This window comes from Dichomitus squalens (genome assembly GCF_000275845.1).
Source record: "Dichomitus squalens LYAD-421 SS1 unplaced genomic scaffold DICSQscaffold_89, whole genome shotgun sequence".
Lineage (NCBI taxonomy): Eukaryota > Fungi > Basidiomycota > Agaricomycetes > Polyporales > Polyporaceae > Dichomitus > Dichomitus squalens.
Window position 1 is genome coordinate 34,468 of NW_006766971.1, and position 27,293 is coordinate 61,760.

General features: G+C 56.3%; 6 protein-coding genes across 6 annotated transcripts; 5 read left to right on the plus strand and 1 right to left on the minus strand.

The window, feature by feature from the left end:
- Positions 1-1,440: 1,440 nt before the first annotated feature.
- Positions 1,441-1,906, plus strand: DICSQDRAFT_72216 (uncharacterized protein; the record flags this gene model as incomplete). The annotated part of the gene is made up of 2 exons (XM_007371114.1): positions 1,441-1,757; positions 1,816-1,906. The coding sequence occupies 2 exons, from the start codon at positions 1,441-1,443 to the stop codon at positions 1,904-1,906; spliced, it is 408 nt and encodes a 135-aa protein (XP_007371176.1).
- A 6,164-nt stretch (positions 1,907-8,070) lies between these two features.
- Positions 8,071-10,251, plus strand: DICSQDRAFT_164012 (uncharacterized protein; the record flags this gene model as incomplete). Its single annotated transcript, XM_007371115.1, has 10 exons — positions 8,071-8,659; positions 8,717-8,803; positions 8,860-9,006; positions 9,056-9,097; positions 9,188-9,266; positions 9,319-9,454; positions 9,511-9,604; positions 9,675-9,708; positions 9,792-9,988; positions 10,039-10,251. The coding sequence occupies 9 exons, from the start codon at positions 8,071-8,073 to the stop codon at positions 9,841-9,843; spliced, it is 1,260 nt and encodes a 419-aa protein (XP_007371177.1). The 3' UTR covers positions 9,844-9,988; positions 10,039-10,251.
- Positions 10,252-12,507: 2,256 nt separating this feature from the next.
- DICSQDRAFT_158045 (uncharacterized protein) lies at positions 12,508-14,403 on the plus strand. Its single transcript, XM_007371116.1, has 4 exons — positions 12,508-12,740; positions 12,798-12,994; positions 13,062-13,819; positions 13,880-14,403. Exons 1-4 carry the CDS (start codon positions 12,649-12,651, stop codon positions 13,949-13,951), a joined length of 1,119 nt encoding a protein of 372 aa, XP_007371178.1. The 5' UTR covers positions 12,508-12,648; the 3' UTR covers positions 13,952-14,403.
- A 1,587-nt stretch (positions 14,404-15,990) lies between these two features.
- Positions 15,991-18,335, plus strand: DICSQDRAFT_130284 (uncharacterized protein; the record flags this gene model as incomplete). The annotated part of the gene is made up of 6 exons (XM_007371117.1): positions 15,991-16,028; positions 16,183-16,313; positions 16,693-17,670; positions 17,784-18,087; positions 18,156-18,203; positions 18,290-18,335. 6 exons carry the CDS (start codon positions 15,991-15,993, stop codon positions 18,333-18,335), a joined length of 1,545 nt encoding a protein of 514 aa, XP_007371179.1.
- Positions 18,336-20,596: 2,261 nt separating this feature from the next.
- Positions 20,597-22,969, plus strand: DICSQDRAFT_175242 (uncharacterized protein; the record flags this gene model as incomplete). Its single annotated transcript, XM_007371118.1, has 4 exons — positions 20,597-21,214; positions 21,268-21,611; positions 21,734-22,146; positions 22,257-22,969. The coding sequence occupies 4 exons, from the start codon at positions 20,597-20,599 to the stop codon at positions 22,967-22,969; spliced, it is 2,088 nt and encodes a 695-aa protein (XP_007371180.1).
- Positions 22,970-25,270: 2,301 nt separating this feature from the next.
- On the minus strand, positions 25,271-27,033 carry DICSQDRAFT_130286 (uncharacterized protein; the record flags this gene model as incomplete). Its single annotated transcript, XM_007371119.1, has 7 exons — positions 25,271-26,119; positions 26,175-26,228; positions 26,290-26,463; positions 26,520-26,565; positions 26,628-26,756; positions 26,808-26,861; positions 26,990-27,033. The coding sequence occupies 7 exons, from the start codon at positions 27,031-27,033 to the stop codon at positions 25,271-25,273; spliced, it is 1,350 nt and encodes a 449-aa protein (XP_007371181.1).
- Positions 27,034-27,293: the final 260 nt, after the last annotated feature.

Consider the following 27,293-nt stretch of genomic DNA (forward strand, 5'->3'; position numbering starts at 1 on the left):
AGGTATGTCGACGCGTGTCACCGCTTCCCGGTGGCTCAGGGGTGTAGCTGTATTGTCCACTCATAAAGGCGCACCCGAGGCGTCAAACTGATAGGCGGAGGCACCAGTCAGGGTAAACCGTGACATGGACTCGAGAAGCTTGAACGTACCTCGCCCAGCTGACCGTCGCGCGAGAAGGAATGCAACAAAGCTGTGACGACAGTCTAGTAAGAATTGCCGGCATTGGACGCCTTCGTTTGAGTCATAGCAGAACTTACTGGAACCTGGTGTTGGGCAGGGTGGGCGATGAACCATCATCGAGAGTAACGGGGATGCGCTCAGTTTTATCATTCTGAGATAGTCGGCCGAGAGTTGAGCTCGAGAGGAGCCTGCAAAGCAATGCAAGGAGAGAGAGGTCAGGGACGTGCAGGTAACCACAGCATGGCATGACAGGGTGACGGCCGTGGACGCCGACGTCGTCGCCGAAGACACGAAGCGCCGGTTGCCTCTAACCCCAAATCAAACATCGTCTCTGCAGACTTGGTTCCTCCGATCCTCCATTACCCTCCATCGCGAAGTATATTCACGTCCTCTATGCTCGATGCCCTCCAGTGAAATAGGACTTTCGTTGGATTCGACTCGCTCGCCCCCAGTCACGCCTCTCCCAGCACCCACGACCGTTTCGAGCCGGTCGCTGCGTCCTCGCCGATCCCGCGGAAGATCTTCAGCTCGTTCATCTGCTGTCTCATCGTCTCGCTCGCGTTCACACTCTGTCGCTGGTGCATCTCAACCCCTATATCATGAAGACGCGGACAATCCTGAAAGGCGCGCGGAGCCACAAGATTTTACCTTGAGACATATCGCTACGATCTCAGAAGGGTCATCTGTCGACACTGACGCAAGTATCACGCATGTTGGAGCTGTGAGTAGTCCTTCTGTCAAAGGACCGGGAGGGTCTAGTATGCAGGCGAAGAGAAGGCGCTCCGTATCCCCCGTAGCGGATGGTAGCGGGAGCGGCGGGCGTAGGGGAAAGCGGAGGGTCCTGCAGGACACAGGTACGCACTGACTTCTCCGTACACCGGAGCCGCTCTCGAAGCGCTAAGTATGGTACCAGGTCTACCGGCTGACAGCACGATCGAACAAACCGAAGAGTCGACTCCGACATGTGTATCGCCGGAAGCTACGTCCGTGGTGGGCAGCCTAGAAATGTCCTTCCCGGCACGACGAGAACCAAATGCCACCGAAACACCCGCTGCCCAAATTTCAAAGAATGCCCACTTTGTCTCGGATGACCCACAGACCGCATCCGAACGTTTGGTGGAGGAGCGCAGCTCAATCCCTCGTGCACACGATGCCACCAAGAGTACATTCCCATCCGCAAGCGGCACGCTCAATACTGACGGGGCTGGGCCCAGCTGTTCACTGTCACTCGAATATTCCACGATCCCGCCTCTTCCCGGCATGTCCACTCGCACCGAGTCTCTTGCTCAGGCTGTGGACCAGGGTCTACTGCCGTCTTCCCCACGGCAAGAGTCCATTGACACTCCCACCACGCTAAAGGCCAACGCTCAAACAAGCCGCCTCTCTGACACAGTGCCAATCGATGAAGTTGAGCCTCTCGCAGCGTACACGTGTCCGATCTGTTTTTCGCCTCCAACATTTGCTACGATCACCCCGTGTGGACATGTCCTTTGTGGCGAGTGCCTGTTTACTGCAGTAAAGACGACGATCCAGCGAGGAGCGTACACTCTTCCTCCGGGTGAGCGGATGACAGCCAGGTACGCTCTCACGTTCGTGCCGCTGTCAGCATCAACATTTACGAAGGACATCATGCAGATGTCCCGTGTGCAGGGCGCCCATCCCTGGGTGGGATGGGAAAGGTGGAGGTGTTATAGGCTTGAGACCGCGAGCAGTCTTTAGTCTGTAGTGTCCGGTCGTGTTCGGACTCATCAAATTCAAAAGGTTAGTCATTCAATACCGATGTGCTTTATCAGCGACCAGTTGCCTAAGAACAGTCACTCCACCTCGCTTCCTGATTTGCCGTCCAGCCTTCGGGTTACAAGCACGCGTCAAACTTGTGTCCGACCTCGGAAATGGGAGGTATCGATTGGAGCTTCTGCCTCTTGGCCCTCATCGTGGTTTTCCACGACTGATGAACGTGGTCTACTCTTGGCTTCCTGGAACAATCGAGTCATTGGCTCCCACGAAGCGATTAGGATCTCGTAATGCCTTTTGCTTGTCACGCGGTATCTACGTCCTCTCTTTATAGCTAATGTGCTTTGACTTCTATTCTTCGCGGAGTCGCAGTGCTCACGTAGTGCAGTAAAATCTATCACTAATCATGGCTCATCCCTGACCGACGGTTTCACTTTATCTGCAGAAGCGGACTGTGGACGATGCTTTGTTGGAGCGGTTCCAAGAGCATCACGGCCTTTATGGTGCTTCGAGAAGCCGTGTATCACTAGCCGAAATAGCTGAACCCATACCGGCACCCTGTTCGTCGTTTTACTAGCAACGTGCTCTAATGAGGCCTCCTCAGTCAGCTCTGCACAGGAAATGCGGGAGAAGCTGACGAGATCAGCACAATGGGTGACCCAATCGTACTGTAGCTTCTCATGTCCGTATACATCATTGATTATTGGCTTCGTTCACAACAGGGGCTGACAGGTCAAACGCTGTTCATGCTTCTAGCTGCGCCGGATAAGTTCCAGAAACGCTGTTCGACGTTTGAGACGCCAATGCACGCGCCAAATCGTCGGGCGGAGAACGGTGTTACTGAGGATTGTGTCATCGCGCTATGCGGCCGGAACCGGTCACCGGGACGGTCGTTCGTCTACTCAGCACTGGTGTGCATCGTCGGTGGCCCGTTGGCATTTCTAAAGTTAACTCTCGAATAACTATAGCTGCTGAGGAATGCGGTCCATGTACAGTACTCCATCATCGGCGTTAGGGACATTCGTGGCTATGGCCCTTCCTCGACGACGTGATGGTTCCCGGTCCGGCAACGGACGTCGCGACCTTCATGACGACCGAGATCAACCCAGCGTCGGACCAGTGCTCTATGCCGCCCCGAGCAGGCATGTGAGCCTCATGACAAACGAGACGACGTCGGGTCGCAATGTCGAACAGCGCAACGTCCACGCATGTTTGAGCTCCCCAGCAACCAGAAGAATTCGGCGTCGAGCACACTTTGAAGACGCAGATCATGATTTGGCGCGCTGTCGAACGTCTGTTGCGGTCCGACACTGCGTCGGTCCTGTACAGCCTGATTCCCGCGAATCAAGTCGGTGCTGATGTTGTCCATTCTGAGGCAACGCGCAGATCGAGTGGCTCCGCGATCAGGCCGCTGTTCCTCTGTAGCGTCAAAGTCGAAGCATGTGAGGACACTATTGTGCCTGCCAATATGCCATGACCAATGACGAGGCCGGCTCGCGCTTCGGCAGGTCACCCACGGTTACTAGAGTATTGAAAACTCCTCTATCCGCTGTTTAGATGCCCACTATGAATTAGGAAGAGTGAGGAACAGTATCATCGCCCTGTGGCTATATGGGGGGACCATGAGTTCTCCGGCAGAGCGGACGTCCGCCTTTGCAGGAAATTGGGTTTCCTCACCAAGGGTGCGAAATTTTTTGCCGAGATAGAGCATGGACAGCCATCAGGTACGCAGTTGAGCGCGTTCCTTCTATGGGATGTCGATGTCACTCAAAAGTTATCTCCTGCCAGGCAGCCGAGGCCATAGGCAGCCGGAATGTCATATGTCATGAACGACATACAGTGTCCCACGCCTTACCGGTGCGGCAGTAATATAGGTCAGGCTTATCCTCCAGAAGCGGTTATTTGAGGGGAGAGATCATTTTCTGTACTTCCGAGCTGCGTCTAGACCACGTCGCCGCGCTCTCGAATGAAGACCATAGGTTGTTCCGCGCTTGCAGTATCAGCAAACGGTCTCATGCGGTCGCGGATTTGTGTCCTCTTGGGATGATCACTGGGAACTCGGTGTCACTCCGTGCGACTCCAGGCCACTCGGAAGTCAAGAAGCTGTACGGCATCCCGCCCCCGAACGAGCGCCAGGGTTCAGCCCACTCAAGTATTCAAGACATTTAGTTCGTCTTTCATGCCGCCATTCATCTTCAGCGAATTCATGTTTCTTCCTGTGTGGTGGTGTTGTTTCACCTTGTGCTTCTCAGCTATCTGTCGCCGCAATGGTAGGTGTCTATCTCTAGGTTTTGCGAAATTAACGGGCACTTGCTTTCCAGCCAGCTTGTCTTGTCAGTTCCTTGGGCGCACTGGTACAATAGGACCCCCAGACATAGCCCTGAGGTCGAAGCTGCTTATGGGTATTCGATTTCGTCCTTGTCTTGCATGTGGATTCATTCTCACGGATTAGGAATTTATGGCTAGGTTACTGGAATGGCCCCTCGGTGCGGAGTTTCGTTGGTTCTGTTACAGCCATGTGTCGCCGCCTTCCACGAAACCGATCGGAATTGGAACTACTCAGTAGAGACTTGGTGCACGTCTGTAAGTGCGCGCACCGTTTATGCGAGGTACCTCGGTGAGCAAAATAGTACATCGTTATCTACAACCGACGTAGCCGCAGTTGAGATGTCTGCAGCTGCTGTCCTCTACATTCTCTTGGACTGAGATAGCCGCTAAAATTGGAGCGCCATCCAAGGGCTACACGGCCAACATGACACCGATCTGTCTCGGGTAAAGTTATTCAGCCGCGTCGGTTCGCGGACAAATTGTACCCTCACGAACTGATTCCCTTCTGGTATCCCCCTTGTCTCCGGATACATGGCATCTTCACTGCACTGGCAGGAATAGTGATCAAACTTTGTTGAACACAGGGCACGACATTAGTCTATCATGTGTCATTTCATGCTGCTCAGTGTATAGCTTTCCGGCCGCGTCATAGTTTACAATCACATATTTCCTCGGTGACTGTTCATGAGTAGCCATGTTAGATGACGGCGGTATACAGTAGCCAGCCTGAGCTAGCTGCCTTCAACGAGATTTGGTGATCTTCAGGAAAAAGGGCCTTGCAGGTGTCAAACCTCCCTACCACGGGGGGCGTACCCTGGGCATACCTCCTAGCATCAGGAAGTGCGTCAGATGTTAAACGAGTGCCATTCGAGTTTCAAGGTGGCTCGACGATATTGACCGAGCTTGTGCCCCATACAGCCCTGCCTCCGTCATTGGGTTACCCACTTCATTAAGTAGGCATGCTTGATTGCGTGCCCACTCTGACCACGCGACATGAGAAGTGCTATGACCCCCTAGCATAGCAAGGTCCCACCTCCCTTCATCGCCATCGAACCTATTACAGCCTACGTCCTCCCTTCGGATACCCTGTTGCCATCTGGACCGGTAGGCGGAGTTCAAACACTAAGTTCTGCCAACGAATCTCCTGCCCTTTCATCGGAAGCGAGATGGCATGACTTATGGTCGAGCATATACAGATCCGACATCATACTCCGAGGAGAGCGTTCCGCTGACAGAATGACGGTCTTCTGTCTGCGCGCGCGGAAGTCGGATGTGTAGACGAATACCGACCTAAATTGTTTTCATTGATAATAGCGAGATTCCAGCAAATGCGCAACGTGAACAAGGTATTCCGCACTTGCTCCTCCGTCGATCTCGGGATGATGAGATTTTCACATGCTTTCTACCCACTTGCTTGCAGGCGTCCATGAGTCCGTGGTGACGTACTTACATTGTATAGCACCCCTCACCGCTGGGCCATTTCAAGTCGAATGAGAAAGCCTTGGATCAATCCCCCGAAGCACATGATCCTACGCCGGGCGCCACGGTGATCGAAAGTTCGTGCATGGCCCGCCTTCGCCCGTAGGTAGGCTGTGCTCTACTTTAACAACGGAATTGACGACACGTTGGCATGACTTCTGACGGCTCCAATGCGTAGTAGACACGAAAGACGTTGTTATTGGGACTTCGGCTGTGAGCAGCGAGCACGCAAGCGACAACACTCACGGCGCCTGCTGTAAGGCATAGCAGAGCTGCACTTGAGTTATCATCGTATAGAAGGCTACAAAGATATGTCCGAATCGTGTTCATCGTACTGACGATCACGGTGTTTCAGCATCCCGAGGGGAAAAACGGACCGTGCCCAGCTTCTCCCGGAGCGGTCCGGTGAGGGTGCTGGGATCGCAATGGGCAGGAGGCGCGTCAAAAGTCACACTCTTCTTGATGGCAGATGAGCTGTCAGTGTTCCAGCAGTGATGATCGCGATATCGTGCGCAATATCTGATGCATTCCAATGTCCAAGGATATATCAGGTAACGTAAACGCTCTTGTCCGACCTTGTGCGATGTTACTAGGTTCACCAGGAATGTAAAGCGCATGAACGCTACACGGTGTTCATGTCCTGGCATCTAGGGTACAGTGCAGTTTTCGTGTACATGTGTCTTCCGTCCATGGAATCAGTTGCGGTCTCTCCTGCTGGCATATCAACTGTGGGATATCTCCTGTAGACTCTCGGCCCAAGATAACATACCAGGGTGTCTGCCTTGGAAGACGGTGGTCATTCAAAATCAAGCGGATCTGTACGTGTGGCGGTCACCCTTTGCGCGATCAAGCCCGGCGATGTGCAGATATACCCGCTGGTGGCTGAGAACGTAGCTTTCCAGTTGAACTGCCTTCTGGTATGATGGCTTCGACGACCGGGTTCGGACCAACTTACAGAATTGGAACACTGCGGCACGAAAAAATACGATGAGAATTGCGTCTTATCGAGCTTTTGTCAGACACGTTCCCGACCAGGACGTTGCATCGAGCCGTGCTGCAAGGCATTAAAGACACAGATAGTTTCAACACAGACTCTTTCTACGAAAAACAGACTCCCTGCTGTGAGCTGCGAGTATAGTCGTAACGTGCTTGCACATCGTGGCAGAGGTCAGGAACGATGTACAAAAATGTGGCGTGGGAACGTTTACCGCCGAACCTGTGCAAGCATCGAAGGCGCTCGGCCGCTGTTGGCCCGGCGGCGAACCCTCGAATGTGTCGCAAGACAGTCAATCAAGGCGGATCAAATGTTGTTTTGTCGAGACTGCGTATAAGATTGCCGCTGATCTCTTGGTGCGTTCAAATTTGGAGCTGATCTTGGTGAAGCTTCTGAAACTCACCGCTCCAGCTTGAAAGACTCGAGCTCCAAGTTCAACTCAGGCACTGAACCTGAAGTCCCACTTCAATCGCTTTTTGCTCGCTATCAAAGCCTCCGTGGACAGAGGTCACGCCTGTCGTTCCATGATTTCTCCTGTAAGGAGGATCTGGCTTCCAGGAGACCTACGGCAGCGTCACTAGCCTCACCTGATGGGGATGATGCTGGCGTTGATGGGACATCATGCATTTGTTGGGGTGAGAAGGGGCGCCGGCTAGAGTCCGACTGACGGCCGCTGAGTCTTTCCACGATATCTCGCTACAGTTGCCACAAACGTGAATGGGGTAGAGATGTGCGCCATAGGGGCGGGGGTAAAACCCAAGGGAACAGCGAAGAGCCGTCTCGTCGCATGCGTTTCATGGTGCTTCCAATCGAGTCATGACAGCGACTGCTACTGCAACCGTTCTTCAGTTTGAACAGGTCGGTGTTGTATATGCAGAGAGGATGGTTTCGGCATGGACACAACATCACTTCGCAACAATCTGCCAGACGAGGACGTCGTGAATCGGCTTCTGTCACGTCGCGGTCCACATAAGGTAAGCGGTCATGATGGGGAGAATTCCGCGCTCGCGGGTCACGAATAATCCGACATTATGACAAACGTCGCTAAGCTTCTCCCGTAAACCCTCCTTCAGGCATTTCCCATGATTGATCGCACCGGCCACATTTACATCGGTCTCTCAAATCTGGGCAGTGCACATACCTAGTTGCTGTCCAACCATCAACTCGTTCTGAGAAGTGTAAGGGTCCGTGGATGCGCTCCCACAGCACTCGAGGCTAGCACAAAACCGTCGACCGGCAGGTCCATCTTCCAACTTCTTCTCCGCTTCCGCGCCATTCTGGCCCTTGTCCCTTTCCACTCATCCGCCACGTCCGCCACGCTTACGATCCCGGCCCAAGACGATATACCTTCTGCTATGCTGACTGACGATCTGCCTTGGCCGGAGCTCGGAAATGTCTCGCGCGGCGCCACGAGGGGGAACCAAGGCCAGAAGGGCGTTCTTGGACCTCCCGACAATGAAGGGCGATGTCTCCTACAGCTTCGCGTTCAGCCCGGCGTACTTGCGGTCCGACTGAATCGCCAGGCGAGCGATTGGTACCGCACGCTGGACACCGAGGTGAATCGCGCGTTGAAGCTTACGAAGACATACTGGCGGAAAGCGCGGCGCCGGCAGGACTACGACGCGCGCGCGGACCAGGATCATATGGAACTACACGAGTGGCTACAGCAACTCAAGGACAAAGTCATGTCACACCTCGAGGTGCTCATGCAGAAGGGGGAGATACAAGGACCGCCATACCTCATGCCCGACAACATCGAGCTTACATTCCTGCGCAAGTTCATCGAACGACAAGCCGCGGGCATTCCACACAATCCCCGCTTGCGCCGCGCCCTCGGTCAGAACAGGCCGGGCGGCGGCGTGGACCAGCAGTTGTCCTCCAAACTCTCCGTCGGCTCCTCTCCTTCAATCTCCCTTGCAGGATGCATAGGCTTCTCCGAGAAGCGTAAGTGCGATCTTTGAGCTTTTGGTATCTTCAATATGTCGTTAACATCCTGTACAGAAGAATCTCATGAAGACGACACCACCCCCGGCGACGGCGCCGAACAAGCGACATCGCATTCTCTACTAAACGAAGTAAACCTGAATCGTGAGTGGTGCTCAACCTCTGGCCTGCAGCCACTGAGCCTGATTATACACATTCAGGGCGTAATCTTGCGAGCGCACGGGCTGCATTCTTTCGCGCACAACGGGAGACCCAGGAGTCGTTCGCGCGGTATACCTCTTGTCTGGAGGCCGAGGCACAAGCCCGGCAGCAGTTGAGCATGCTGGAGGAGCGTCGAGACGCGCTGAGTACGTTATTGGCCCGATTTGCCTTCATATCCTTCCTGACGCCTTGCAGTGGCATCGCTAGCCGAGAGCTTCCGCACCGATTACATGGACTGTAGGTGGCTGGGCTTTCAGAGTGGTTCTGGCTATTTACGCCGCTGTCCACCAGCACCAGACGGCTCCAATAAACATTCTCCTCTCATAGATGACATTCAAAACACCCTCGAGCGTTCTGACTCGAGAGCGAGTACATCACAATCGCATGACGAAGTTATGAACGCTATGTAAGTCTTTCGTCCGGGCAACGTTGGCATACTGACCGAAATTTGCTACCAGACCAACCGGCCATGTGGCCTTGCAAGACAACGTCGCAGCATGGAAGACTATGAGGGATATGCAATGGTCTCACGGCGATGCCATGGCTGTCCCTGATGTCTCCCGAGGTCACCACGAGCTAGCCTCAGTTGATCAGGTACGCAGGCTGAATGTAGACCATGGAAGTCATTTATCCGAGCTTCCTATCTTTAGACGTTCTCGCCCGCCGCGCGGGGACAAGAGATGCAGATGAACGCTCTCGGCCAGATGGAACGCAAACACCCTCGGAGTTGGGAAGAGCTGCAGAGTACGTATTCTATTTCCCTTCCGCCCGATCGCTCACACGACGCCCTAACACTCCGATCTTGATCGCCCAGGCCAGACAGCGTTCGAAGTGAGTGATTCAAGACTGTGCGTAATAAAGCTATATGGTGTGACCCCTTATGATGACACTCAAGGATATGTCTTCTCTACCGCCCCGCAAACGCCACCAGATACCCGGCGCAGACTTCCTGGCAACTTCTCGGTCGGTATGCTCCTCAATAAGGCAATCTGCACTGGCGCCGCCTGCCCACACGGTGATGCGTATCGATCAGAGTGTCGCCGTTCTCTCCGGTGTGCCGCCCAACGCGGAGCTGAGCGGTCTGGCTTTATGACTCGGCGTGCGGCAGCTCTGAGTGCTCCTGACGATGTGAGTCCCGCGCCCTCCACGATATCTGCTGTCTCTCACACCCGTTGCAGCGCCTCGCTTATGATACATGTTTCACTTAATGCCTTCCCGACTGGACTCTCACGCGACCCTGCATCCGTTCGCCCGAACTCCACGCGCCCACTTCATACCTCGCAACCATGCTGCCGGACATTCCCTTTGTTTATGCATAACGTTATTCTGTGTTATGCTTCCCGTCTACTCACGTCGCTGTGGCAAATTCCGATGCTGTCGAGACATGGACTCTTTCATTCTCATCCATTGATACCGCCTTCTCACATCCTCACCGTAATGGTTTCTTCTGTAGATATTACTCGCAACTGCATGTCCCGTGTATAACAGATGGTCGAAGCCATGTACGCTCATTCGGTAAGCATTCTTCCGTTGGCTGGTGTGCTCTCGGACCTGAATCGAGGCTGCAGGATAGACTGTAGCACTGTCATTCCTTGCTTCCATTCGCCCCAATTTGATGTTGTTTTACTAGCATACGTGTGTTCAGATCCGTATTTGCTCTACAGAGGTCACCTTCTCTATAATTCGCTTGGCGTGATCGATTCGGTTTCCTGTGTCAAGCGCGGCATGTAGTCATGAGCTTTTGCGGTAGCTACCACCCTTGCTTATGGCGAAAGCGTCATCAGATAGTGCGTCGCCGACCATTGCAGACCCCATCACAGTAAGTCGTGTGCTGCATCCTCGAACTATCGCCTGATGACACCACCGACCCCTCTGCGAACACTCACTTTACGGCATCTGTAGCAATTTGACGGTGAGCTGGGTATTTTACGGCTACTATGCTTTTGTGGCGATTGACGAGCTTATTCGGCATTGGTTATTGGTGTGGAATCAGTGAACAGTACCATCCCGCTGGTTAGGGTCCACGGCGCTTCGTTATTGCTTCCATATCGAGGGACTTGGGGCCCCGCAGGACTAATGCTTCCTTGCGGGCTGTTCGGAGGGATCTGATATATACAGACAACATGGTTCGAGAGTACTAGGCATAGCCTTAGGCCATGGAGTCTGCTGGATCGCAGGACGCGGGCTACGCGACCTGGAACGGGTTTGCGCCCATCATGCCGCCTGTGCGATCTGATCTGACTACTTCAGCTTGCACGATTACTGACCACGGCCGAGACTACATTGTTGGTCCATCCGTGCCTGTAAGCGGAATCTCGCGGACACTATCAGTATCGCTTCGCCCTCATCATGGTAGAGCATGCGTTACACTCAGCATCTAGAAGTGCTGGAAGTTTCGTGAAGTCCCAACTCCACCACGGTCCCACCCTCGCCGATCTTCCTAATCACTCCCGAAGGGAGCGGACTCACCGCGGCACCGTAGGCACCCGAAATTCGGCGCAACATGCCTTCTTGAACGTTCGGAGGTTTTTGCTGCGACCAGCTCGAGAGGCCCTCGATGACGATGTGTCACCTACGGGAGTGACGGAGATTGGGGCCACATATGTATTGCGAATCACTGTTCGACACCGATGTGCAGAGTCGGTCATATCGTCGCTCCGTTTATTCGATCGCTCATAGGGTGCAACGAGGCGTGAGTTGTGCTGGCTTTGGGTGGGTATGTGGCTGCCTACTGCGCGGCTGACGACACGGGTAAGGGCGTCGGATAGAGTTGCCGGAGCTCAGCCGAAGCCTTGACTCGGGGAATGAGGCTGGGCGGCTGTGCCTTGCGATGTGCTTACATCAGCAAAATACTACCTCGAGGCCACCGTATTAGGTCAATCTCAAGTACTCGTGTAGACGGCGTGTTCGTGGTGTTAGCAGAGCTTTTCATGGCTCGCCCCAAGGTAGATGACTACCCCCGCTCTCTCCTGTGCAAATGGCTGTTCGTCTCGCTCTCCTGGGCACCAGCATGAAATTTTCCCCTCTCTGCCGGGCTTCGCATTCGTCAACGGTCTCGTCTCGATCCGCTGTACAGCCCCGTGTAACTTAATCTCGGGCCTTTCTCTTGCTTTGCGCCGGAGGGACCTTCATAATAGGTGGCCGTGATAATACGCTTTGACGGTACGCATGGGGCCGCATAGTCACAGCCGGAGCTTTAGCTTTACTTTTTCGCGTGAGTAGCACGTGCGCATGGCAGGAGAGATGCATATCCGACTCTTTCACTTTGTTCAGGACGATACTTATAGGCATCAGGCGCGCAGCGTACGCTGACAATAGTCCTTTCCCTCCCTCCCTTCCCTTCCCATCCATACCTTACCTGCGATGGCGACTCGCCGTGGACGTTTCCGAAGTACGTACTCGTTACTCTCTCGTCTGATCCCGAGCGAGCAATTAACGCCTTCTAGCCAAACTCTGCCGCAACTACGCGCTTGGTCATTGTCCACAGGGCGACAAATGCAACTACATCCACGTATCCCCCGAATCCATCCAAACGAACATCATTAGTCCGTTACTCCAGCCTTCGGTGAGGATAGAAAAAGACACAGTCAGGCTTTCCTCGTGCTGACGCCACTATGCCTATCTGACAGCTCAGCCAACGAAGTGCCGATGACCAGTTCTCGTCAACAACATTCTCTCCTTCGCTGTGGCCCACTATTTCTCCTGTGACGAATGCGAGCTCCGATCACTTCGGATATAACTGGGGCACGTCGACCACTGCAGTGGACACGAGCCTGCCACCTTCTAGGATGAAGTACAGGCCTTTGTCGTGGCGGACCACATTATGTAGACACTTCTTGAAGAGTCGTGGTTGGTGCCCTCTAGGCGAGGACTGTAACTAGTACGTGCTATACGACAACGAACATTCGCTGTTAACGTACTCATAGCGACTTCTTAGTATACACGATCTCACGCTGGCAGAATTCGCGAAGAATGACGTGCGGTTCTCACGTCGGGGTCCATCGTCGACGGCAACCGCGAAGCGCAACGAACGCGGTAAGGCCGGTAGTAAACATAGCCACTGCTGGGCCTACATCCAGGGCCTGTGCCACGTCCAAGACTGCCAATATCTGCATCCGGTTGCGGCTCATATGTGTGAGTGATCCAAGATGCAGTGGTCCGATGAGCTCATATGTCCCTAATGTACGTGTATCTCGAACAGTTGCAGCGCACACACCCTGCCTTGCTTGGCCTAACTGCCGTCGAGGACCGCTTTGCCCATATAAGCATCCCGAGCCGTACATCTCCAGCTCGCCTCAAGCATCACCCGTCCAGCATTATACGGCCATCCACCCTCCTCCTTCGCAGCCTGATACTGTTCCTCGCGGAGCGATGCTGCACAACGGTATGTTCTACTTCAACGTTGGGCAGCCGCAGCCGATGGCCCCCTCTATCCCCCAGCCTCCCGCGCCCCCACTGTCCGGACCACAGCCACCCGTGGTTTTCACGAACCCTTGGGAGACATGGCCAATACCTTTCACGCCCCCCGCGGGCATGACATTTACGCCTTTCGCCTTCAACCCCCCGACGTGGCAGGGAGTCGTGCCAGTGGGCCTGGCGGACTCGGGCGCCGGTCAACAACCTATGTTCTCCCCTGTTGCTGGACCTCAGCCTACGTTCGACCTCGCGTTCGGAGAACCTCGGCCAAGGCAGTCCATGGAACGACCGCCGAATCACCCCTTCCGTCCAGCGGAGGTGTCCGCAACGCAGAGGACGTCTTCATTTTCCGTCGCAGCGGCCCCTCCTGCACCTGAAACCGAGTTTCCGTACGTGCCGCCGAAGAACCAGCGCGTGGGACACGCGCGGCGAGTGAGTGTCACCATCAAGAGTAAAGAGGACCTCGACGCGCTCGGGCTAGACAGCAGCAGCTCTCACGGGAGGCTGCCGTGGCAGACACACGCTGACCGTGTCGCGCGCAGAGTGAGTGTCTAGATGTGATCATGCTTGTGGTCCTGGGAGCTGACTGTTGACTGCGATTAGAGCTGGGCGCCGTCGTCGTCGTCCTTCCGCACCGCCCAAGCAACTCCACCGCCGGTCCTCTATGGCTTGTAAATGATAGCACGTATAGCGTGCGTTAAGCGGTGTTCGTCGTCTCGCCATCGTCACATTCCACCGCCTTGGTCCCTTCTGCCTTATCAATCTCACTGGGCGGAATTGGACACTAGTCATCGTTATCTCCAACCTACGATCCCTCTGCTCCCATCTACAACGTTCCCACCTGGATATTCGGATACCATAATAGCGTTACAACGTTCCTCACGCCCTCATCTGATACACGCCGTTATGATGTTCTTAACGAACCTCCCGTCCATTCCTTGTTGACCTACTCTCTTTCCTCAGCCTGCTATGCGCGCGTTTCCTTTCGGAATAAACCGTCCTCCCGTACATCAGATCATCTCATGGACTCTGCAATCTGCAATTGTACTAGTTGCATCCTGTTGTTGTACCCGTCATTCATTGTACAATTGCGCACCACTGTTGCATACCATTCCAATGATACCTCATTTTATAATGCCGCGCCCAGGATGCAAGCATTCTTTCCTGTGGAGTACCTCTCATCGCCGCACCGCCGAAGTTCCATCGAGCCAGCGAGCGCAAATGATTTACGCGGGCGAGTCTCGAACTTGCGGACGGGCCGCTGGTGCTCATATCCGTCTTTGTTATTGCCACTTTGGGCTGGCCGAGCGCCTTGGTTCGTGGCCTTGTGGACGACGGTCATAATCGCCTCCAGAACTAGGGTATGGTTAGAAAAAGAATCGTTTTCGAACAGAGAGTTATGAACAGGCGCCCGAATCAGGCCGTTTCTAACCGGGATTAATAACTGTTATTAACTCTTGTGTTATTAACTGTTAAGAAGATTTTCTAACGCCGCCGAGGTTTATTAACAGTCGTATTGAATCGATGATCACCACGCGTCCTATCATCTTGCCTGGCTCGCAATCTGCTACCCTATCCTCATTGTAATCCTTGTCTCCATTATCTGGGTCGCACAAAAGCATGCGCAAGGCTTAGGCACGGAGATTAACCTCGCCATCTACCTTGAACTCGGTATCTTACGCCTACAGCCTCCGACCGGACTTTTGAACAATATATAACCGGGCTGATAGACCCCTGGGCTTTTGAACCGTTAATTAACATGTTAATAACCTGTTAATAAACACCGGGTTCATTATTCCGACTTTCAAACTTTACCCTATCCAGAACAAAAGCAGCCTCAGGGTCTTCCGTCCCGCAGCGGGTGCCTCTACCGCTATCATCTCTGGATCTTGAGGTCACACAGGTCTCTTTGGTTGGTCCCACATCGATATGAAGTACCGCCCAACATCGACCCTGCACGGCGACGTCCTCCTTGGAAATCTCCAACTTGAAGGCTCCGAGTCATTCCATCTGGACACATCCGCCAATGATATTCCGACTTGTTGTTTTTGATCCCTTTGTATCTGCCATGCATGATGTAGATATTGAAGACGTCGCGTGTCATGACATTGTCCTGCACAACACCCGAAGGCCCGTCCATCGGGACACTCAAGCTGTGGATATACTACGGCGATACGATGCATCACCGGCGTTCCGGCGTTGGGTGTACCTTGCAGCTACGTATAGTTCTTGAATTCACCGAAGATGCCAGAGAGCGCAAAGTAACTGGGCACGATGACATCCCAGTGAGGCAGAGGACAACGAACGTGCGGTACGCTCGTCATGCATCGTGAAAGCTTGCACACCAACAGCTTGGCCTGCGCCAGTCTTCTGGTCTAGAAAATGACGTATGTCCCGGGCCCTACGAAGGCCCAGCCGTCCTCTGCCTGGGCATGCCTGGAGGTCGCGTCGTGTCTTCGAGCATGGGAATTCTCTGCGATGATGATCACAAGGGCAATCAGCACGCACCAGAAGGTTTGTTGCAGCTCCTACGCATTGCTCGGAGTCTTCGATCCGCAATCCCTCTGTCTGGTGCCTGCTTCAAAGGTGTTGCGGCCTCCGCGAAGGCTTCGACTCGTTTGCCCAGTATATAATGATGCTATCCTTCGAGTATATCCATGGCACACCACTGTTTATGAGATCATTGGCGTGATGAGTCTGGGAAGGCAAGAATCATGTACAAACAATACCAAATAAATGGTCGAGGGGCAACGTAAGTATCATCGTGATCATGATGACGCCAGGCTGCCGGACAACCACAATCCTACTCTACTTAGAAGGATACGCTCTAGTATTGGGACCATGCCGAACTAACATACAAATTCCTGCTATTACATGGTAACCGAAACGTCTGATACGCGTTACAGTGAGATTACAGACCGTATGAACTCTCCAGAAGCTTTCCCACTAACATGCTCACGGTTTTGCCAGCTCGTCTACAAGAGGCTGAATGGTACCCTGGCAAGTGGGTCCCCAGCAATGGAGTCGGAGAGTGCTCGTAAGTTGCCTCCTAGTACTCTATACAAGAGCCAGTTGTCGCAGAAGTCGAAGAGCGAATCTCACAGGGTATCGGACGCGTTTTGTCGCCTAGACAGCGATAGCATGGCTCTACTCCTAGAACACGCCCTAGATGCCAAGAGTTTATGCCAACTCTGGTTCACATGCCGGTGGATTAGGGAGGCCAGCCTGCCAATCCTGTTTCGAAATTGCCAGGCGCTTTCACTCCATCCCGTCACTATGAGGTACTTCGTCCCTGAGACATTATGGCCGTACATCAGGTGAACCTTCGTCTCGCGTTGGACGAGCGAAATCCGACCGGTCACGACTACGAAACAGGTCTATATACCTACAATGTACCTTTCCATATTTGAGTACAGAAGGAGCAGTCGAAACAGCGGCAGTCTTTGAAGAGACTTACGGCGCACTCATAGACACGCTATCCCAGATGCCCAAACTCCATACTCTGAGGCTCAGCGCGTCGCAGGTGAACGGGATCCCTTGGGAAGCCATGCAGGCCATTCTTGCGATACCCCAGCTGCGAGCTCTGCACATCACGGGCACTCTCGACCGTCGCCTCCTGCACCCTCTCGAGGTAGAACGGCGTGCATCGCTGCCACCGGCATCCCCGACCTCCCTCGAATGCGCTCCCAGGCCCTACAGCGACTATCCGGGCTCCTCCCTCGCGCAGCGCCGGCTACTCGGAGCGCTGCTGCAACAACCATCCATCCAGCACGCCCTAGCGACGCTGGCCATCCCGGACGAGTGCCTCCCCTCTGACGTGTTTTGCTCCGCGCAGTTTCCTCGGCTTCGAGACGTGTCGCTGAGGGGCAGAAGGGGAGTCTGGGCGCTTTTGGCGGGGGAGCTGCACAATCCCCGCGTCACCGCTCTTGCCGGAATACCGAACTTGATCGCCCTCGAGCTGAACTTTGCGGCCCAAGAGACCCCGGGGCGCCAACCGATCTGGCCGGCCTCGAGTCCGTGCGCGACGCTGCCCTGGCAGCGTCTGCGCCACCTCTCAGTATCTTACCCAGACCCCGAGGATGAAGTGTATTCTCATCTCCCGACGACGCTTCGATCTCTGGCCTTGCGATGTTGGCCGAGGCATTACTTGCACCTGCCGCACGACGCGGAGGCGATGAACTGGATGGGATGGAGCTCGCCCGTCCTGAGCGCGTCAGAGATGCTGCGTATCTTGCGTCGCTGCCCGTCGGATCGTACTGACGCCCTGGAGATCGAGTATGTCGCGGACGACGACAACGACGAGGAGCTATTGCAATTCATCCCACAGGCGTTCCCGACCCCGCCGCCTGACTATATTGCGAGACCGGAGGAGAGCGACAGACGCAATGCCAGTAGTACGTCCCCGCTCTTTCTGTCCCCGCTCTTTCTGTCCTCGCTTCTATACCCGCCTCTGAAGAGGAAGAGCCCCGTATTGACGGCTAGCGACCATCCCAGCTTGCGATTGCAGACACGCTTATGCCCCTCAGGTCCCTCCGCGTCCTGCGCGTCCACCTCGACTTCCCGGACGCGCCCCACCCGCTCTCCGTCAACCACTTCGCAGGGCACTCGTACAGAGACCGCACGCTGGTCGACGTCGCATCCACATTCGCGCGTGCCCTCGCACCGGGGTCGAGCCTTGAGGTCGTTGCGCTCCTCCTGCGGAGGTTCACGCAGAACCGCTTCGTCGCGTTTCGCGTCGTGCGCTCCAACGACGGTGCACCCTTCGAGGTGAGACCGGTGGACAGAGAGGTGGAGGAGGGTTGTGGAGTCTCGTGAGTCTTCCTTCGACTTTGGCCGTCCGTCGACCGCTGTGCGCTCATCTGCGGATCTCCCGACGCAGGCTGGACGACGGCGATGGCCCGCGGTACAGCAGCAGGGGCGGGCTGAGGTTCATGCCGCAGACGTGTCGAACCCCCGTCGTCCTCCCCAACGAATTCTGCGATCGGTCCCCCCGCTCCATGATACGCGTTTCAGTGGCATCTTTCCCGGCCGCGAGCTATACGCCTATATCTGTAAATAGACCCAGCGCAGACCGCGAGCAGGCTCTCGCGGGCAGCTCGAACGTGCACGCCTTGCGCGATTCCTGGCAACAAATTAGCGCCGATCTATCATTGTTGGACGAGCGGGCTCGCACTGCTGCAACAAGCCCGAGGCGTCCCCGATACATACTGTATAGCCGAAGCCTGTGCAGAAGCAGCCCGGCTGGCTTCCAAAACGAGCGATGGAGCCAGGATCCAGGGCCACGAAGCGTACTGACTGACGGGATCACCTTCCGTGCCCGATGGGCCTGTCGGCATCGACAGATGGACTCGCGCTCCTGGAGATCAGGGCTGTACGCGGTGGTTCGTGAATGCTCCCGGACCGGGGCTGCGGGGCGTGCGCATACATACATACACCGGGGGCGTCGACCTGTGGCACGCCGTGTCCCATTGTGAATCCATCGTCACCCCAAAATTGATATATAATCATCACCTGGTTGGGCGTCCCATCCCAACCCCCTTTGTGAGTTTCGATAAAACCGTGTAATATACTCAATTGTGCAGGGTGGGCAGGTGCGGGATTGAGGTGGGACGCGAAGAGTCACGATGCCTGCATGATAAGCCACGGCATCCTATAGCTCAATGCCCCCGGTGACAGTCGTCGTCGTCAGTGGAGCTTGAGCGTGGCTGGGACGGGAGGGCCCAATCTGAATAGAGGCGAGCCTAGGGTGCCACCAGTCAGGATATGGGATTGCGAACGTCAGAATCCAGTACATACCTGCCCAGCCGGGCTGGTCGCAGTGCGCGATGGATATCGAAGTGAGACGGTGGACCGCATCGATTCGCACAAGGCCGTTCTACGATCGCACAAGGCCGCCGTTGTACGACGCCCGGCATGGGAACAGGAACGGGGAAGCTGGCAAAACTGCGCTGGCGCATTTCCTGTGCGAGCCCTCGTACGTGATGTGCCGTGATACGTTGGGGCGGGAGATCGTTGTCATCAGGCGACGGGAGACGATTGAAGGCAGGGGGAGGCGTGTGCATCATTTCGTCCTGACAGAGCGCATCGACAGAACTGCTGAGACCTAAGCGCATGCTGTGTATATAGCGTGATCGCCCGCGACGTCGAACGCGCACTTGGACGTCGTGGTGGACGGACGGGTTCTGCGAACGTGCAGCATCAGGATGTCACCGCAACATTCAGATGGGAAGCCCAGAGAAGGGCCCGGTCGTACGACGGCCACAAGGCTTTGTACGGCGCAGGTGGTTCCTATACAGCCTCGCTCGAGTCGAACGATCCGGACAGGGTCGAGGGGGGTAGTGCCGACATGCCCGGGGAGAATGAAGGCTGGTTGGGAAATTTGCCATGGGGACGTTGTTGAGGGACGCGAACCGCAATGGATGCCGAGAGGCTTGGGCTGCGTTCGTATCTCGCGAGGAGAACGGCCGGATATGGGTTAGCTGGTTTGCAGCGCACCCAGATCAGGGAACCGGAATCTATGTATAACGTCAATGCACTTGGATGAGGGCGTTCGATAGGAAGTGGAGCAATGTCGAGGTATGCTGGTCTGGCTGACTTGCGAAGATGGAGTCTAGACTTTGTGGATGTTCCTGGGCTAGCACGAGGTGCGCAGCAAGAATATGTAGTACCTTTTGGCGGCTGATATTGATCGAGTGAGGGGACGAGGTACACAATACATTTAGCGAGCGATCAGGAGTTTTGTACAGGGCTTTCCATTCTGAGCAGGGGGGACCCAGAGGCAGATTCCGTGCAGCGATCGGCCGCTCGCAGGTCGCACAAAAGCAGGCTTCTTTTCGCTGCTCGGACACGGGGAATGGCTAACCGGCAGCCCTATCCGTGCAGGGAGCGCCGAAGGGTGGTCCGTGCGCGGGGACGGGGGTCACGTGTGGGTTTAGGGGAGGCGTGGGCAGCTTACGTGAGGAGGGTACGTGGCGGTGATTGTAGCTTGCTGGCCAAGGCAGACTTCCAAGTCGCGGACGCCATTAATGTCGGAACGAGCATCATCGATATCCGATCTCGCACTGACATCCGCTTCCGTCTCCATCCTCCCGGCTCTTCCTCTTCTCAACTCGGCCGTCCCCAATATATCCAACGTAACCTTCTTTCCCCTGCCTCGCCTGACCCGCTACTCACCGCAGTGCTCGTCACCATGCCTTTTACAGTGTGTGCCCCAGCCCGTCTGTCAGAGCCCAAGACATTCCAGCAACAGCCCATCTCAGGGCCACACAACAATCCCCAAGTCCTCGCCTATCCACAGCCTCGCCCCTCTCTCCCTCCATCATGGCGCTCGCCGTCCACCCACCACCACCTGGAGACGGCCCCAGACGCTCGACTCGCATACGCGTCCGCCGTCAGACAACCCTCTCCCGATCCTCCTACCTCCTTACGCACACCCAGACTGCCGTCACTCGCCGCCCCTCCATCTCCCGCAGCCCCCAAGGCGCCGATCCGTCTGTCATCGTCGCCTCCTTCACCCGTCAGTCCAAATCCGGCGTACATGCCGCTTCCAATCACCCGTCCCGTAAACGTCACTCATACCACCACACCCGTATTCGCGTGAGCAGTAGCGACACCAGCACAGCCTCCTCCTCGTCTTCTGGAAACAACAAAGTATCGGCAAGGAAGCAGATCTCTCTCCTCGTCCCCCATCCGGACTCCGCCACTCCTGTTCTAGCAGGAACAAAGCGAAAGCGTTCTCAGAACCCCGCTGATCCTGTAGATCGCCTCGCGTACCAGCTTGTATCTGTTGATAAACATGGAGACTCCGTATTCCAGACACCCAGGCAGCTGCGCTACGCGAAGCGGCAGCGGCTTCTGACCTCCTTGTCCGACAATGAATCTCCTGCCGCCCGAGAACCTCCTGCCGGAAGGCAACGTGGGACGCATCGTGCTACCACCGTGAGTCATCTCCATCTCTTCTTTGTTCATCGTGAACAAACACCTTTCATTAGGAGGGACGCCTGCTCTCCGCCATTGCCCCCGCCACCCCTCGCCCATCAGAATCCCCTGCTTCGGATGAGCGACTACGACCCGACCGTCCTCCCACCCCTCGTCCGAAGACACCTGCCCACCCTGTGCCCGATGTCGTCCCAAATACGGAAGTTGCGCCTCTCCCTGCACCTTCCTTCACGGAGCGCCCTGCTCACTCTGTGGCACCAAACACCGAGCCCGAAGAGGCCGCCGAGCCCACCATCTGCCCATTCCACCGCCTCAAGCTCCCCCACCGCGAGCGCAGGCCTGACACGGCCGATACCGGTTTGTGGAAACTAGCGTGCCAGGAGCGTGTCGAGTACCTGTGAGTTCCCTTCCCGCCGCTCTACCTTCGCTCCACCGGTGCCTGTTTACGGCAACGACTTCCTTCTGGTTCCTTTGCATCGGTATCTTCTCTCATGCTGACCAGCTCTTCGCGCCTCGCAGCAAGGACACGTACCGCGAGATCTACGAGGCCGTCATCCACGCAGAGGCGCTTACTGCGCAGCGGCTGTATCCGCAAGCGCACAGCACTGCCTCCGACTCTGACGTCCCTCCATCCCCGGTCGCTTCGTTCACCCTCTACACGCCCTCGTCGTGCGCCGCAGCGGCGCGTGTCGATGCAGATGGGGACACGGACATGGACGCGGGATACTCGAGCGACTGGGACTCGGACGAGGACGAGGAGGAGAAGTCCGAAGCCGAAGACGACGACGACCTCCTCTTCGACGCGCACGCGCAGACGCACGACGACGGCCTCCACCCCCTCGACGACGACGGCGGCGCGCACACCGGCTGGAGCCCCGGCGCACAGGCGTTCGGGGGGCCCCGCGCCTGCCGCGCCTCGCGACGGTGCCCGTGTACGCGCTCGAGTGCGTCCCGGAGCAGACGGCGAGGAACGGCGTGCCGTTCATGGGCCGCGGGACGCCCGTCGACCGCGCGCGCCGCGCGGACTGGGCGGCGCCGGCAGTTGCGCTCCTTCCCCTTTCGCGCGCGATGGGTTTTGCGTACCAGCCATGGCTGCGCCAGGCGACGCCCGTGCAGGTCGCGAGTCCGCCGCAGGAGTTCTATGCGCCGCACCCGCAGACGCAGACGCAGATGCTCTACCCGGACATGGGCCTGGGCTTCGACCCGATGCAGATGCAGATAGATGTGCAGGCCCCAGTGCCGGTACCGATGCCCATGCAGATGCAGTACGCGCACGCGGAGTGCATGCCGTGGCTCGACCCCGCGCTCCGCGCCGAGTCGTCCTCCCCGTCGCCGTCGCCCGCCCCGCCGACCCCCACGCCCGCGTACGCGCTCCCGCTGCAGCAGGACTTCGCCATGGCGCTCCCGGACTACCCGTCCACGCCCGAGCTCGCCGCGTCCTCGTCCCCGTCTCCCGGCGCGTCGTTCTCGCTCTCGCCCCCTCTCTCACTTTCGCTCCCGCTCTCGCTCCCGTCGACGCCGGCGAGCCCGACGGGGTGCGCGTGGCACGCGAGCTTCCTCCAGTGCCTGCAGTCGCCGACGGGGTGCGCGCCGTGCTTCCCTCCCCCGTCCTCCATCGCGTACGCCGGGCCCGCCAGCCCGACCCCGCAGCACTGTGCGCCGTTCGCGGCGCAGGCCCAGACGCTGGAGCTGGCGGAGTTCGCGCCGCCGCGGCTCGTCGAGGGGAGCGTCACGCTCGGGCACGCGCTCGGCTGACGTCCGCGTCCCGGCGTGCAGGCTCTCTCTTGTTTATTCGTCTCTGTCGTATCGTATCGCATCCTGGACGTTCGGCCCGCGTACGCACGTACGCGCATACACCATACCATCGCCACCACCCCACCCCACTCGTCGCATTGCTCTGTCGCGTACAAAACACGCATCGTTCCCGTCTCTGTCTCTTTCTTGTCGCAGCCCATAGTAGCGCACGTCGCTCATCTCGCTCCTGCTGCAGGATCGATATACCTGTGTAGATTATCGCCTTCTCGTGTGTACCTTATCTGGATGTCGCTTGTGTATACCATACGCTCCGCGCGTTTTCTTTGGGTTTTAGTCATTTGTGTGCGTAAGTGTGCGAGCTGCATGCTTGACGTCGATGTGCACCGGGGCACGGGGCAGTATGTGCCAATCGGTGCTTGTTTGCCGTGCGCGTGTCCTATCGTCCTGCGCCCCTACTCTAATTCTCTACGATGGATGTATGACCTCCTTGTGCCTCCGCTGTGCACTCGCGGAGAACAGAACAGGAGAGCAAGTCAGCGAAGAAACCAGTGCCGTGGACGTGTCTGGCCGCGCGCAAGTTCCAGTGCACCCGAGGGACGACACCGGCATCGGCACCGCACCGCACCGCACAACGACGTGCCATCCCGGTCAACTCGTGCTTCTAATGGGAACCGACTGTGAGAGTCGATCGGATCCGGGGTGGGATCTCGAGACGGAGAAGGCAGCCGAGTCTCAAGCAGAGACTGGACGCGACGCCCCACCCCTTCCAGAATGCACGCCTCGCACGGATCTCTCCTACTCTCGGCAACCACTGCGCACGGCTTCGCAACCAGGATGTGGCCCCCGCTTCGTTTGTTGCGCTGCCCTCCCGCGACGATGGCTTCGGTTGGGGAGGAGCATCCTAAGGACCAGCACAGTGTACGCAAAGCCCAGCGTACCCATGTATGTAATCCAGCCTAGCCCCCCTCGTCGCAACACGGCAGATATGGCTGCACCCGAGGTCCTTTGCTGCAGATTTGCGTGTGGTCGGAGAGCGTGCTGGACTAAGCGGCACGTCTCCCCTTCCGAAGACGTTCCGAGCTCCGAGCTATGCACCTGAGGATTCAGTCTCGCTGGACCGTCGCGGCATCGCCGAAGCAGCAGGACCGGGCGTACGACGAGGTCAAGGACAAGTTGATAGGCCCCTCACAATTCACAACGCGGCATGCTGACAGTGGCTGGAAGTGACCTCCTGTGTGCTGCTCGTGTGCTCCCGGAGTAGACGGGACAGGCGAGGGGTTAGTCTATCAAGATATTCATGAACCCATGGCTCGTGAAACCACTAGTGGGTTACTGACGCCTGTAAGATCAAAAGCTCTGAGACTCGTAGGACACGAAACTCGCCTCCGATATCGCAGTGGCAGGTATGATCAGATGGTTCAGTGCAGGCCGCTGCTTTCAGCTCTCCGTTCAATGCGACTGAGACTTGGTTGACAGCCGACCAACCTCCAGGAAAACGTCCCGCGTTTGCTCACGGTTCTACTGGGTGACTACGTGCTGATCAACCATACAAGCGAACAAAAAATTCAGCCTTCATGTACTGGTCGTAATGCTGAAATAAGACGGCAATGCTGATAGCGCACCATGACGAAAGAGTAGGGCCCCGTTTAGCCCTTGGGGTAGGATTGGGAGTGAGCTAGGATTGTTCCCAAACGCCTTCGTAGCCACTCACGCCCCACTCCCATCAACCCCATTCACGGGGAGAGTACGAAGATTTTGGCAGGCCAAACCCAGACGGGGCCTAACGTCCCCACTGCCCATGGTTTACGGCGGAGGGGCGCTATCGCGAGTATAGCTTAATATGTGCGTCAGAGTTGCTGTAACGGGGCATATCAGAGATGCAACTTATATCTAGAGTCGGCACGAATACACACCTGACTGAGCTGTAGCGACCATTTACAACAAGGGGTCTGGAAGAGCACGTCGTGTTGCCCATGTAACGATGACAACACTGCTTGCATGTACAATGAAACAGCACGGGGACGAAGCAGGCGGCGAAGTCACTACCATGCCATATATACCGGCAAGACATGTATTAAGTTCGCTTAGCAATGCGACAAAGCGAGTGAAGCATAAAGCATGAAGGTACAACAATAAGCACTGTAGCGACTCTGCAAGGAGATATAGGTCAGCAAGAGCGGGGGCTAGGCAATAATAGCGGGAGGGTGACTCACCGCTCAATCAGTTACAACATACTCCTACAAAAATCATTCCACCATGGATGATAGAGTCCTCCATAAATCTCAACCTGCATCAAGCACGTCAATCAATTATCCACACGTCTTCCTCGTCAGAAAATGTCAAGTCGATAACAGAGGACTCGTCTCCGCCCGACCGTGGTACGCTCGTAGACTTCTCTTGTTTTAAGGACTGGGTCGTCAATGGAGGTCTCGAACACGCGCGCTGCAGTGGGCTCTTAGTCGGACTCCCTTCCACGTCCAGGCCCGGGGCAACTTTTGCGCGTTTCAGTGCCTTAAAGTCGTTGTCATCCACAACCGTATCCGCAGGTCGCGTACGGCGGACAACAGGCACCGGACCCGGTGATCGCGGAAGGCTGGTCTCGGCCGCAAGTGGATGTGCCGCGGCCCCAGGCAAGGTCACAAAGGGACGTCGCGGGGGTCCGGTCGCGTTGTGCAGAAGACTTCCATTCAAACGGGGTGGGAGATGAGACGAAGCAGACGCACTCGATTTGTAGGCAGCACTCGGGGCCTGAGTCGGAGCCGGAGGGCGGTGCACACCCCTTGGCGCAGACCACTCCGCGAGGATATCATCGACGCTGAACACTGGGGCGTCCGTCGATGTCTGTGCCTGGGCAGCCGTGTGCCGTGCGCGGGCAAGGGCGCTGTTCGTCGTGGGGGGTATCGGCGAGGGCGGTGGTCTCTGAACGAGCGCGGGTGGACGGGACGGGCCTGCGCTGGCATTGGTGCGCTCCTGTGCCTTCCTCCTTTCGTTCAGCCTAGGCAAGCGGGGTCCGTCACGCTGACCGGAGCCACTGTGATCAGGTCCGGCGCAGTTGCCCCAGAAGTGTTGGGGCTCCTCCCATTGAGATAGATCAACGTCGAGGGGTATTGGTTGGAATCGGCGCGGGATGGGGCGTTGGTTGGGTAGGCGCTGGTTGCAGATCTCAGGGACAGTGGTGGAAGAACAATGGTGAGGCAGAACGTACACTGAGGATAAACTTGCACACTTTGAAACCGCTCTTGCCTGTGGCCATCCATGCCTGTGGAAAAGGCTTACGCAGTTAAGGCGTGTGGACGGCGCTACGTCGAATGTGTACTTACCTGCTCTACCTCGTACAGTCCATCATAGCGGAAGCCTTCAAGAGGCGCGTAGTCCGAGTCCGAGTTGTAACCCCTGATTACGCGTACTGGTCTCTTATTGTGCGCAGAGAGGCGGAGTGACTGGTTTCTGGAGTTGTCGAAGGTTTGATCGCAGGTTTGAGGCCCGTCTCTGGGCTGGGAGGATAATGATGAGGGGTTGTAGTGGACGCACGCGTGAAGCGACAACATACCTTCTCACCATCCGCCTTGTCGCGACCTCCACATCCAGTGTATGTACTATACGCGAAGAAGAACTCGTTTTCAGTGGGGTTCACAGCAAGGGGAGGAGAGACACTCACAAACGGTCCCCTTCATCCTTGTCATCCTCGTACCCGCCCGATAGCACGACACTGTAGCACCCCTCGTCTTTGCTCCCGTTTATACCCGCTTGGATGTTCGCATGGACAGCCGTATGGTGAAGGTAAAGTCTACGTAGGTTGCGTATGAGCGCATAGCCGACCCCAATCCGAGGAACTCACCGGTTCTCGAATGTGGAACCTACGGGAACACCTGGAATGTCTCCAAAGACGTTGCTGAGATCGTGAAATCGAGTGCAACGGCAACGAGGTGCGCGGGGACGATTGAGTGTCCGAGAGTGGACGCGTTACAGCATTTGACAATCAGGTGTCCGTCTGCTTGCGAGCATGTTTGGAGTACATACGATGGATACGTCCGCTCGTAGAGCGGTTTTGATTTGAAACCCATATGAATCAGATGGATACGGAGTATGCAGAGCGAGAGGTGAAGGAATAGGGAGAAGGCATGCGATGATGGTCGACAACGTTGACAACGTTGATGTTCGACTTGCCGAGCTGCCTTACATAACAAGGGTCAGGTGCTTCCTCCCTTGGTAAGTACTACTTACCACTAGTAGGAGGTCGTTCCTACCTGATTCTTGTGATACCTGATAGCCTATCCATCTCGGGTGACTTTCAGCTGGGTACTCATCTCGTTTGAGCGTCATG